This window comes from Ursus maritimus, unplaced genomic scaffold (assembly GCF_017311325.1).
Source record: "Ursus maritimus isolate PB19 unplaced genomic scaffold, ASM1731132v1 scaffold_69, whole genome shotgun sequence".
Lineage (NCBI taxonomy): Eukaryota > Metazoa > Chordata > Mammalia > Carnivora > Ursidae > Ursus > Ursus maritimus.
The window spans coordinates 66,363-80,332 of NW_024426874.1; the positions used below are offsets into that span (position 1 = coordinate 66,363).

The 13,970-nt window shown below is 47.8% G+C and overlaps 1 protein-coding gene and 1 gene segment (V, D, J or C); both read right to left on the reverse strand.

The window, feature by feature from the left end:
* Positions 1–758: 758 nt before the first annotated feature.
* LOC103656293 lies at positions 759–1,466 on the reverse strand. The segment is given in 2 exon segments: positions 759–1,192; positions 1,305–1,466. Coding segments are annotated over 2 exon segments (477 nt in total).
* Positions 1,467–3,971: 2,505 nt separating this feature from the next.
* Positions 3,972–13,970, reverse strand: LOC121101165. Its single transcript, XM_040623744.1, has 3 exons — positions 13,934–13,970; positions 13,543–13,790; positions 3,972–5,427 (listed from the first exon to the last, which is right to left on the reverse strand). Exons 1-3 carry the CDS (start codon positions 13,968–13,970, stop codon positions 4,993–4,995), a joined length of 720 nt encoding a protein of 239 aa, XP_040479678.1. The 3' UTR covers positions 3,972–4,992.

Below are 13,970 nucleotides of genomic sequence, written 5' to 3' on the forward strand. Positions count from 1 at the left end.
CTAGAAGTCTTCTCCACTGGCTATTCTCAGAACTCAGAAACTGCATTGTAATTTGATCCAATCATTAACCATTATTTTTATGTGCTTCCATAAAAATGCCTCTTGTTCAATACCTGATTTCTGGAACCACAGGCCTTACCTTGAGAACACACCTGCATCACCCCCTCCTGAAATGAGTTTAACTAAACCAGCCTATTGTCCGGGGAGGCTCAAAAAAACTCAACCATCTACCAGCCCAACTTTTGACATGGGTAACTTTGGGAAGTTTCGGAGGAGGGAGGGAACTGGGATTCCCTGTTAACCCCTCCAATGCTGTTAACCCCTCCAGTGCTGCAGCACCACCCAACGACCTCACCCCTTCTCATGCTCCTGGGACGCAGCTTTCCTTTACATGTTTACATTCTGTGTCCTCCATCTTCCCCCAGACACTGTCAGCTTCCCGAGTATGGGGAGCCTTCCTATCATATCCATCTGTGCCCCACATCCCTGGACTCACATGTGGCACATACTAGGTGTTCAGTAGGTGGTGTGGGTGCATATTATTTGACAGTGTTCTGTCCTCAGTCAGACACAGCTGGACTCTGTGCCTCTGTTTCTGTCCTGTCATAGACTCTGTCCCCAGGGCAGCCTGCCCCTGGGACCCAGGACTTTCTCCTTAATATGAGAAAATCCTAAAATGCATTCCTGCAAAGGACAGGTTTTGGGGTCTGAACTTAAGAGAAGGTGGATGATTTTGTAGTCAACGTTCACTGAGATTCGTCTCAGACCACAGTTTAGAACAAAGAAAAGAATGATTTGAACAAGAAGCAAAACTGCAAGGGGAACCCCATTGCTGGGGGGACAGCAGGTTTTTGTCTCACTTCCCCAAAGGCCCGGGACAATGTGTGAGCACTGAGACTGCTATCATAGGACTGACAGTAATAATCCGCCTCGTCCTCAGCCTGGAGCCCAGTGATGGTCAGCGTAGCTGAGCTGCCAGACTTGGAGCCAGAGAATCGATCCGGGATCCCCGACGGTCGGTCGTTATCACCATAGATGACGGTTCTGGGAGCGGTTCCTGGGAGCTGTTGATACCAGTTCACATAATTACCAACGATGTTGGAGCTGCTTCCAGTGCAGGAGATGGTGACCGTCTGTCCCAGGGCCCCCGACACGGAGGACGGCTGAGTCAGCCCAGACTGGGCCCAGGACCCTGCAAGGGGGAGAGAAACAGAGAGAGTGATGTTGGGGTCTGCAGACAGGAGGAGGATGCAGGACCCATATGTCTTCCCAAGGTCCCTTTACTTGTTCCTGCCTCCAGTCACCTGTGCAGTGAGCGAGGAGGGTGAGGAGGAGGAGGGACCAGGCCATGGTGGAGACCATCACGGATCCTGACTTCTATGCCCCACAGCTGAGCAGAGCCTCCCCTAATCACCTCCTTCCCCTCTTCATCCTCTCAGAGAGGGAGGGCCTATCCATGCAAATGAGACCCCAGATCTCTGACCCCGCCCTGGCCCTGGGTCAGGCCCCTCTGCCTGAGATGTCAGTGGGGAGGGGAGGGGCTGTGTGGGGACAGGGGTGGGAGTCCCAGCTGTGAGCTCTGAGCCTAAGGCACAGGCAGGACCAGGGGGCAGGTCCCAGCTCTAATCCCCCCCTCCTCAAAAATGGGACCCGAGTGCCCCCTGGTGTCCAGACTCAGGGAAACTATTGTGTGACTGGTAACCAGGGCCCATCAGACCCATCTGTAACCCCACCTGCTCAACTGTTTTGCCCACTGTTCCCTGCATTAGGGCCTGACCAGGTGTTCCTATATGTCACCTCCCATTACTGGAGGGTTCACTATACGCTCAACTAAGAGTCTGCAGAGTGAGTCTGTCTGTGGCTCCCTTGCCTGTTCCTGGGTCAGCAGTGAGGTGTGTGTCTTATACAAACTCCTCTTAGAGACCTGGATCAAGTCCAGAGCAGTGACAGGTCCTCACGGACACATGGTCCCTTCTGTGTGGGATGATGGGACTTTCCTCTTATCTGCCTTCTCCCTGATTTCCAGGCTCTCCTTCCTCTGAGATTCCCTCAGCACTGAGGTGATGGGGAGCTCTTCACTCCAGGTTCTGAGTAGAAGCCGTCATGTGCATTCCTAGAGGGTTATACACTGAACATCTTTGTCACCTGTCACTCTTTCCACCTGCTTGAAACAACAGTCCTCCACCCACTGGGGCCGTGATTGCCTCTGAGGATCTGTCCTCCCAGCACAGACACAAGTCGGCCGGAGCCATGCCACATGAGGCTGTGCGTGGCACTGACCTCAGAGCACAAGGACAAACTGGCAGGAAGTTCTAGGAGAGAAGGACTGACAGCTGCAGATGCTGTGACAGGGACCTATTGACAGCGTTTCTGTCAGTCACCACTGAGCCAACCTCGTATTTATAAAGAATGTGTTATTTTATACATAATTCCATTCAGGAAGATTGATTGAATGGAACAGGAATGCCTTCTGTTCTCAGGAGAATAGGGGCTTATATACTGTTTTCTAAAATCACATATTTGTACCTTGCACCTGGTCTCCCAGGTAGGAAAGGTCAACGTGGTGCCCAGGAAACCCCTTGAGGGGTCTGTTCCTATGAACTCAGAACCATCCTACTGACAACATTACCAAACACAGAGCTTCCAGAACAGAGGGATTTGGGGTCAGGCCACTCTCTGGGGAGAGCACAGCTCTGGTCCCAGCACCTGTGTCCAGCATGGTCAGGATGGAACCGTTATTCACTCAGCCACCCAAGACTACAGGAAGGAATTTTACTACCCACGGCTAACTCGACCCAGAAGTTTCTGTCAAACAACCCACATGTGAATGGAGGAGAGGTGGAGATAATTGGGACAGTGTCCCTGAGCTCACAGGGCCTGTGGCCCTGGGTTGGGACAGAAGAGTTTCCATCAGAGTGCAGCCTGGCTGGAGGTGTCCCTGGGGTGACTGAGGGAGTGACAGCCCAGTCATGAGAGCAGAGGGAGCAGGGCACCGTGGGAAACAGCCCTGAGGCTGCTGTCCCAGAATCAATGTGCTGATCAGCCTGAGGCCCTGACTGGAGCCCAGAGATGGTCGGGGGCTGAGCTGCCCACAGGGACAGAGACTCCCCCGGGGACACCTAAGCACCAGCCTCATCCCAGGAGAGCAGGTGTTCAGAGCCCATCCTGGCTGCCCTGGTGACAGGACCCCAGTAACTCTAGATGTCCCCAGTGCTTCCTGTTGAAGAGGATTCTACCATCTGGACATTATGACGCCGAGGACTGCTGGGTGAGCACAGGCTGACCCTGACTTCTGGAAGAACCGAGAAGCCTGGAAACTGCAGAGTCCCAGACACACTATTCACTCAGAGGGAGGAGAAGGGTGTGTGTGTGTGTGTGTGTCCAAAAAGGAAGCAACATGACCCCTGTCCCTCTTATGACTGTGAAACACCCTGAGAGATGTTTCTCCTTGGTGATTCTCTTTATATACCTCCAGGGTCCTGATCCTGCATTTAGAGGTAAGTATCTCAAAGATTTTTACTGGAAAAGGACTTACTTAGCCCAGGAGGACTCATGTGAGAGCAAACCTATGAACAAATCACTGAATGGAGTCCAGGTCTTGTTGAGTGACAAGAAATCTGCCAATTTTGTTTTTTAATCTCTGCAGACAGAAGACCTACAGCTGTGGGGTTTTCAGGTGTTGGGAAGCAGACGGTGTGTGTGCGGGGGAACTTGCAGCCCCCTCCTTCCTGCCCCCACATCCCAGCAAGACCCACAGTACCTCATGTCCCCGGGTGTCTACCAGAGTGAGAACAAGTTATTGCTGATGCTTTGGGCCTGTGTGAAAAAAACACTACAACCTGGGACGTTAAGTATCGTAGAAAAATATTTTTATTTTGAATCTACTATCCAGGGTAATCTTAGGAATGAGAATCTGGAGCATAAGACAAATAATCACATATCTTAAAATATTCTGGCGCTCTATTGTCTGTGGATTCCTCCAACACTCCCCATGAGTGGAGCATCAGTTAATTCTGAAGTGGGTAAAAATCAATAGATCCCACGTGCAAATACCTAAAGGTAGATGAACACATTCTTTTCAGGAAATGTAAGAACTTTGTTTTCATATTAGAGAAAATGACTGGGGCAGGCCTGGGGGCACAGTTGGTTGAGGGTCTGACTCTTGGTTTGGCTCTGCTCCTAATCCTAGGGTCCTGAGGGGCACCTGGGTGGCTCAGGCAGTTAAGCATCGGCCTTCAGCTCAGGTCATGATCTCAGGAACTTGAGCTCTAGCCCCCCACAGGGCACTGAGTGCAGAGTCTGCTTAAGACTCTCCCTCCCTCTCCCTCTGCCTCTCCCTGCTGTGCTCTCTCTCCCTCTCCCTCTACTCTCTCTCATATCTATAAAGAGACTGACTGGGAGTGTTGGGAACAGAAAACACAGAGCCTGGGGTGAGAGCAAGAAGGAGAATGGGAGGGGTTGCAGGCAGCTGTGTGCTCTGCTCATTCTCTGGCCTAGTCTCCAGGGAAACTACAGCACCATCCTCTCCAGTGTTCTCTGAAATCCTGACATGGAGACGGAGTGGAGACCTGAAGAGGCAGAGGGAGAAACTGAAGCCTGAGGGACAGGGGAGCAGAGCGGAGAAGAGGAGGGAGTGGGGGGTGTTGTCAGGGAGAGTCTGTGGGATCTGGTCCAAGTTCATGTGTAGCTGGTTCAGAGAGAGGAGAGAGTCTCTGTGACCAGGGTTAGTGTCCATACATCAGCTGCAGATGCATCAGCAGTGACACGAGGTCACACTTCATGGAATAAGAGGGTGAAACTGATGTGTGGGTGAGTGTTCGCATTTTCACTGTGGAAACCGTGTTGATTCCTGTTCATCGTCTCCAGATTGAGGGTGATGGGCAGCTGGGCTCTGATATCTCATCTGTCTGTGTCTTCCTGCGATGTCCCCATTTCATCTCACATTATGGGCCTTACAGGAGTGTCTCTCTTTCCCTGATGAATGACAGATCCTCATGCAGAAGCGACCACCCTGCTGTGTCTGTCCATATAGTGTCTTCTGGACAGAGGCTCAGAAACAAGATTCTTGGGTCCAGAGGTTTCTGACCCACTTCTTCCTCGTCTGAGACACTGTGAGGAATGGGAGCTGCTCCCCCTGCCATGAGCCGTAGCCCAGAAACAGTCAGCCTCGTCCTCAGGCTGCAGCCCGGAGATGAGCAGAAGCCCTGCGTTGGCCGAGGTATCCTTGGATCCGGAGAAGCGGCTGGGAACCCCTGAGTCCTGGTGCTTATCTGAGTCTGAGGAGTAGTCCAGGAGATACCGGGGAGGGCTCCCTGGCAGCTGCTGGAACCAGTAAATGGAGGAGCCGCCAACACGGAAGCCACTGCTCAGGGTGCAGGCGAGAGTCTGACTGTTGTTCGTAGACGTGCAGACGGGAGCACAGCCGGGTCAGCACAGGCCGGGACAGGGAGTCTGCAGAAAGAGACACTCATGGGATATTGGAATGGGTCAAAGTAAATCTTGTCTAGACTCTGAACCATGGGGGTGATGCAGTCTAGTCCCTGAGGCCTGTTGTGCAGCAAGAGAGAAGCATGAGGACAGGAGTGCAGACAATTGTGACACAGACCCTGGTCCCCACAGGGGGTTGGGCTGCCTCAGGCCTCATTTTCCCCTCCAGCCTCTGCCCCAGGAGGGGCTGTCCAGGCAAATGAGGCCCATCCACTGACTGTCCAGCCCCTCCCTGATCCCTGGTGCTGGAGCTCAGCTCACACCCCACACTGAGGAGGATGCAGGTGGCTTTAGCCCTGGGGACAGCCCTGGGAGGAAGCACCTGCTGAGACCACACACAGGTCCCCTGGGGAGACTCTGCTAGGCCAGACGGGACACAGCTGCTGAGTCCCATCTGGGATCACTGTACCAGGTCCCAGACCCAGGCTCCTTTGAATTGTTCTCATTAATGAACTGCTTAGGGAGCAAGAGGCGGTCCCATCGCGCCACCTGCTGGCCAAATGCACACATGTCAGTCACCATGGCCCGAAGCCCTGAGAGTCCAGCTGGTGTCTGCACCTCACTAGGTCTGATATCCAGATACTATGGTTTTTTAGGTCGGCTGATGATATTGTTGAGTCTCCCTCTCAGAACCAGTCCTGGTCTATGAGAAGGTAAACACGTACATATATTATCTGAAAATTAGTAAGAGGAAAATCTCTTTTGCATGGAGATCAGAGACCAGTAGGGGGAGCTCTCAAGACCACAACTCCTCAAATGCAGACCCAGCAGGAGAAGACAGACCTTGCAAGTCTGCACTATGTTAGCTTCTCCCTTACTGCCTCAGGAAGAGAAAGACTTCCCCTTCCCTGGCAACAGCCCAGCCAATGAGAAATTGTCACAGCTCAACCAATGACATGCCGTTTTACCTAGAATTCCCCTTTCCTCCCTTAGATTTTGTCTTTCACAGCCCTTCCACACTCACCCTTTGCTCTACAAAAGAGCGCCCCTATCCTTTGTTCTCTGGACTTGCCGGTGGTTTTCCCATACTTTACCTGTCCTGGATTTCCATTTTGTACTTTTCTTGAATATAACCCATTATCACTGGGAAAATAAAAGGCACATTTGTTTTTAATGCTCAGAAAAACAAAAGAAGTAGCCAGTGACCCCCACAGGAGATTCCAGATAAACCTGAAGGACCCATATGTGCCACATCTGACGTGACACACCAGGGAAGAGTGGATGTGCTTTTGTTTGTTTGCGTGTTTGAATGTCCTATGAGGGGTCTTCAGGGCATCAGTATACATTGGACACTTTATAGGATCTAAAGATTCTCAGCGATATGTTCAAAAGATCACAATTGGGGGGGAGTTAAGATGGCGGAGGATTGGGGACCTCTTTTTCGGCCGGTCCCCCGAGTCGAGCTGGGTAGGTACCATACCATCCTGAACATCCACGGAATCAGCCTGAGACGCAGGAAGATACATCTGGATCTCTACAAATGAACATCTCCAGCGCTGAGTATTGAGGTACGAAGCAGGGAGCCATGAAACCGCGCACAGATATTGGAAGATAAACAGAAGGGGGAGGGAGCTGCCGCATTCGGTTGCCGGGAAGCAGTAGCCACCTACACGGGGGAGCGGGTGGACTCACAGACCGGCACCAGCGAGAGAGTAGACTTGGACTGTGAGCCGGGGAACACGTGCCACCAGACTGAAACGGAGCTGTGGTGTGCTCACTGAAACCAGACTAAGACCAGGAGCTCCAGGAGCAACTGGGGGTGGCTGGCTGCTGGCGGCTGGCGGTGTTAGAAACACAAATGACAGAGATGCGCCAGCTCCGGAAGTGAGGGCTGGGACGCCGGGTGTGGGGCGCACATCCCAGGACACTGCAGGAGTGAGCACACCAAAAGAAACAGAGTTAAAGTGGACAGAACATCAGTGGAGAATGGTCCGCGATCCCTCTGTTCTGAGACAGAGGCTGAGATTCAGCCACTACTGCTCTGACTCTTAGAAGAGGCACAGTAAACCGCCAGGGAAAGCCGCCAGAGATCAAAAGCCTGGAAATACCGGCTACAGTGGGCCCATCCCCATACCCCCTCACAGGGGACACGGAGACTCTACCCAAACAGGGTTGCCTGAGTATAGGCACGGCAGTCCCCTCTGCCAGAAGTCAGGCTGAAAAATCAAGAAGCCCACATCCCAGAGATCCAGATAAAACAAGGGCGCACGGCCAGGGTCCCGGTCAATAATTTGGGCTCTGGACAACCCCGCAACCTCTTCTCATCAGAATGACGAGAAGGAGAAATCCCCCCCAGCAAAGAAAAAGACAATGAGTCTGTGGCCTCTGCCACAGAACTAATGGATATGGATATAACCAAATTATCAGAAACAGAATTCAGAGTAAAAATTGTCAAGATGATCTGTAGACTTGAAAAAAGTATTAACGAAAGTGTTAATGAGAATATAGAATCTTGAAGGGCAGAAATGAGAGCAAATCTGGCAGAAATTAAAAATTCTATGAGCCAAGTGCACTCAAAACTAGAGGCTCTGACGGCCAGGGTGAATGAGGCAGAAGAACGTATCAGGGAATTGGATGATGGGTTAGAGGAAGAAAAAAGCTACAATAGAATCTGGACTCAAAAAAATCCACGCTCAGGAATGTAAGTTACGGGAGATTACTGACTCAATGAAACATTCCAATGTCAGAATCATCTGCATCCTCGAGGGGGTGGAGAAAAACAGAGGTCTAGAAGAGATATTTGAACAAATTATAGCTGAAAACTTCCCTAACCTAGCAAGGGAAACAAACATCCATGTCCAAGAGGCAGAGAGGAACCCTCCCAAGCTCAAACATGACAAAACTACAGCACGTCACGTCATAGTGCATTTCGCAAATATTAGATCCAAGGATACAGTATTGAAAGTGGCCATGGCAAAGAAATTTCTCACGTACCAAGGCAAAGGTATCAGAATTACGTCAGACCTGTCTACACAGACCTGGTATGAGAGAAAGGGTTGGGGGGGGCATTTTTAAAGCTCTTTCAGAGAAAAACATACAGCTAAGGATTCTTTATCAAGCAAGGCTGTCATTCAGAATTAATGGAGAGATAAAGACCTTCCAGAATCGCCAGTCATTGACCAATTTTGTAACCATGAAAACAGCCCTACAGGAGATACTAAGGGGGGTCCTATAAAGGTAAAAAGGCCCCAAGAGTGATACAGAACAGAAAGTCACAATCGATAGAAACAAAGAATTTACTGGCAACATGGCATCATTAAAATCATATCTCTCAATAATCAGTCTCAATGTAAATGGCCTAAATGCTCCCATAAAATGTCACAGGGTTGCAGATTGGATAAAAAGACATCATCCATCCATTTGCTGTCTACAAGAGACTCATTTTGAACCTAAAGATACATTCAGACTGAAAGTAAAGGGATGGAATACCATCTTTCACGCTAATGGACCTCAAAAGGAAGCTCGGGTAGCAATTCTCATACTAGACAGTTGGGATTTTAAACTAAAGACTATAGTTAGAGACACAGAAGGGCACTATATTTTTCTTAAAGGATGTATCCAACAAGTGGATATGACAATTATAAATATATATGCCCCCAACAGGGGAGCAGCAAGATACACAAGCCAACTCTTAACCAGAATAAAGAGACATATAGATAAAAATACGTTAATAGTAGGGGACCTCAACACTCCACTATCAGCAATAGACAGAGCACCAGAGCAGAAAACCAGCAAAGAAACAAGAGCTTTGAATGCCATACTCGACGAGTTGGACCTCATAGATATATATAGAACACTACACCCCAGAACCAAAGAATACTCATTCTATTCTAATGCCCATGGAACATTCTCAAGAATAGACCATGTTCTGGGACACAAAACAGGTCTCAACCGATACCAAAAGATTGAAATTATCCCCTGCATATTCTCAGACCACAACGCTCTGAAATTGGAACTCAACCACAAGGAAAAATTTGGAAGAAACTCAAACACTTGGAGACTAAGAACCATCCTGCTCAGGAATGACTCGATAAACCAGGAAATCAAAAATCAATTTAAACAATTTATGGAGACCAATGAGAATGAAAATACAACAGTCCAAAACCTATGGGATACTGCAAAGGCAGTCCTAAGGGGGAAATACATAGCCATCCAAGCCTCACTCAAAAGAATAGAAAAATCTAAAATGCAGTTTTTATATTCTCACCTCAAGAAGCTGGAACAGCAACAGAGGGACAGGCCTAATCCACGCACGAGGAAGCAGTTGACCAAAATTAGAGCTGAAATCAATCAAGCAGAAACCAGAAGTACAGTAGAGCAGATCAACAGGACTAGAAGCTGGTTCTTTGAGAGAATCAATAAAATTGACAGACCACTGGCAAGACTTATCCAAAAGAAAAGAGAAAGGACCCAGATTATTAAAATTATGAATGAAAAAGGAGAGGTCACGACGAACACCATTGAAATTGGAAGGATTATTAGAAATATTATGAAAAGATTGAGTCGGTGATAAACAACCTTCCAAAAAACAAAACTCCAGGCCCGGATGGTTTTCCTGGGGAATTCTACCAAACATTCAAAGAAAAAATAATTCCTATTCTCCTAAATGTATTTAAAATTGGAAACAGAAGGAAAGCAACCAAACTCATTCTATGAGGCCAACATTACCTTGATCCCCAAATCAGGCAATGACCCCATCAAAAAGGAGAATTACAGACCAATTTCCCTAATGAACATGGACGCCAAAATCTTCAACAAGATCCTGGCTAACAGAATCCAACAGCACATTAAAAGGATTATCCATATTGACCAAGTGGGATTCATCCCTGGGATGCAAGGGTGGTTCAACATACGCCAATCAACCGGTGTCTTAGATTTTATCCAGAAAGAAAAATTCAAAGAACCTATGATTCTCTCAATAGATGCAGAAAAAGCATTTGACAAAATACAGCATCCTTTCCTGATTAAAACCCTTCAGAATGTAGGGATAGAGGGTACATTCCTCAATCTCATAAAAACCGTCTATGAAAAGCCTCGAGCAAATATCATTCTCAATGGGGAAAAGCTGGACGCCTTTCCCTTAAGATCAGGAACACGATAAGGATGCCCACTCTCGCCACTATTATTCAACATAGTACTAGAAGTCCTTGCAACAGCAATCAGACGACAAAAAGGGATCAAAGGTATTCAAATCGGCAAAGAAGAAGTCAAAATGTCTCTCTTCGCAGATGACATGATACTCTGTATGGAAAACCCCAAAGAAGCCACTCCCAAACTATTAGACGTTATAGAGCAATTCAGTAATGTGGCGGGATACAAAATCAATGCTCAGAAATCAGTTGCATTTCTATACACGAATAATGAGACTGAAGAAAGAGAAATTAGGGAATTCATCCCATTTACAATACCACCAAACACCATACGTTACCTTGGAATTACCTTAACCAGAGATGTAAAGGACCTATATTCTAGAAACTATAAATCACTCTTGAAAGACATTGAGGAAGACACAAAAAGATGGAAAAATATTCCATGCTCATGGATCGGAAGAATTAACATAGTGAAAATATCCATGCTACCCAGAACAATGTACACTTTCAGTGCTATCCCGATCAAAATACCGAGGACATTTTTCAAAGAACTGGAACAAATAGTCCTTAAATTTGTATAGGAACAAAGAGAATCACCAAGGAACTGTTGAAAAGGAAAACAAAGCTGGCATCACAATGCCAGATTTCGAGCTGTACTACAAAGCTGTGATCACAAAGACAGCATGGTACTGGCACAAAAACAGACACATAGACCAATGGAACAGAATAGAGAACCCAGAAATGGACCCTCAGCTCTTTGGGTAACTAATCTTTGATAAAGCAGGAAAAAACATCCGGAGGAAAAAAGACAGTCTCTTCAATAAATGGTGCTGGGAAAATTGGACAGCTACATACAAAAGAATGAAACTTGACCACTCTCACACCATACGCAACGATCAAATCCAAATGGATGAAAGACCTCTATGTGAGACAGGAATCCATCAAAATCCTAGAGGAGAGCATAGGCAGCAACCTCTATGACATCAGCCACAGCAACCTTTTTCATGACACGTCTCCGAAGGCAAGAGAAACAAAAGATAAAATGAACTTATGGGACTTCATCAAAATAAAAAGCTTCTGCACAGCCAAGGAAACAGTCAGAAAAACTAAGAGGCAGCCCACGGAATGGGAGAAGATATTTGCAAATGACACTACAGATAAAGGACTGGTATCCAAGATCTACAAAGAACTTCTCAAACTCAATACACGAGAAACAAATAAATCAAAAAATGGGCAGAAGATATGAACAGACACTTTTCCAATGAAGACATACAAATGGCTAACAGACACATGAAAAAATGTTCAAAATCATTCGCCATCAGGGAAATTCAAATCAAAACCACAGTGAGATACCACCCTATGCCAGTTAGAATGGCAAAAATGGACAAGCAGGAAACAACAAATGTTGGAGAGGATGTGGAGAAAGGGGATCCCTCTTACATTGTTGGTGGGAATGCAAGTTGGTACAACCACTCTGGAAAACAGTGTGAAGGTCCCTTAAAAAGTTAAAAATTGAGCTACCCTATGACCCAGCCATTGCACTACTGAGTGTTTAACCCCAAAGATACAGATGTAGTGAAAAGAAGGGCAATATGCACCCCAATGTTCATAGCAGCACTGTCCACAATAGCTATATCGTGGAAGGAGCCGAGATGCCCTTCAACAGATGACTGGATTGAGAAGTTGTGGTCCATATATACAATGGAATATTACTCAGCTATCAGAAAGAATGAATTCTCAACATTTTCTGCAGCCTGGACGGCACTGGAGGAGATAATGCTAAGTGAAATAAGTCAAGCAGAGAAAGACAATTATCATATGATTTCTCTCATCTATGGAACATAAGAACTAGGAAGATCGGTAGGGGAAGAAAGGGATAAAGAAAGGGGGGGTAATCAGAAGGGGGAATGAAGCATGAGAGACTATGGACTCTGAGAAACAAACTGAGGGCTTCAGAGGGGAGGTGGGTGGGGGAATGGGATAGACTGGTGATGGGTAGTAAGGAGGGCATGTATAGCATGGTGCACTGGGTGTTATATGCAAGTAATGAACGACCAAACTTTACATAAAAAACCAACGATGTACTGTATGGTGACTAACATAATATAATAAAAAAAAAACATTTAGGGGCGCCTGGGTGGCACAGAGGTTAAGCGTCTGCCTTCGGCTCAGGGTGTGATCCTGGCGATATGGGATCGAGCCCCACATCAGGCTCCTCTGCTATGAGCCTGCTTCTTCCTCTCCCACTCCCCCTGCTTGTGCTCCCTCTCTCGCTGGCTGTCTCTATCTCTGTCAAATAAATAAATAAATAAATCTTTAAAAAAAAAATAAAAAATAAAAAAATAAAAAAAAACATTTAAAAAATGTCCATGCTACCCAGAGCAATCTACACTTTCAATTTTCTCCTGATCAAAATACCGATGACATTTTTCAAAGAACTGGAGCAAATAGTCCTTAAATTTGTAACCTTGTTACCCTCAGTATCGCTGGTGGTACTTGCTGATAGGGATTCTGCCTCTTGGAGATTGTAATGCTGACGATAGTTTGGTGAGCATTGACCCTGACTTCTGGAGGGAGAGAGAGGCCTGGAAACTGTGGAGTCAAGGACACTGTGAGACAGGAGAAAGGAGAGAGGGGTCACACACACACACACACACACACACACACACACACACACCACAGAATGAGAATATTCTCCATGTACTATCGTTATAGCTTTCCTTCAGAGGCCAAGCATGAGGGCAAGTGTCCCTCTATCCCTCTTATGCTTTCCCAGGCCCTTGAGGTTTGATCTCCATGCAATCCCATCCCCAGAGCAGGCTCCTTGCAAGAACTTCCACGGTCCTGGATCTTGGAGCTAAAGAAGGCCAGTGTCTGGAAGGTCACATCCCTCGCATGAGGAGTAATTCTACACAAGGAAGAGGAATTTGGTGAGATGGACTCTGGTAACACATCCTCAGAGTTAGGTGAGTCTGGGGGATGATCCCAGAGATGCAGAGAGGGAGGGCAGCTGGGTCAGCACAGGCTGGGACTCGGACCTGCACACACAGACCCTCCTGGGTGATAGGCAGGAGCCAGAGTAACACTTTTCAATATCTGAGCCAGAGGGACTGATGGAGCCTGAGAACGGGGACCCACTACCCAAGTCCTGACCCTGCAAGTACCTTGATAGAGGAGCATAAGGACAGGAGTCCTGGCCTCTTTTCCCAGCCCCTTGTCATCACAAATGGCTGGGCTGCCTCAGGCTTCCATTTCTCCTCCACCCTCTGCCACCAGTGGGACTGTCCCTGCAAATGGGCTCCATCCAGTGAGTGCCCAGCCCCTTCCCTGAGCCCTGGTGCTGGACCACAGCTCACACCATGCACTGAGGAGGATGGGGTTGGCTTCAGCCAT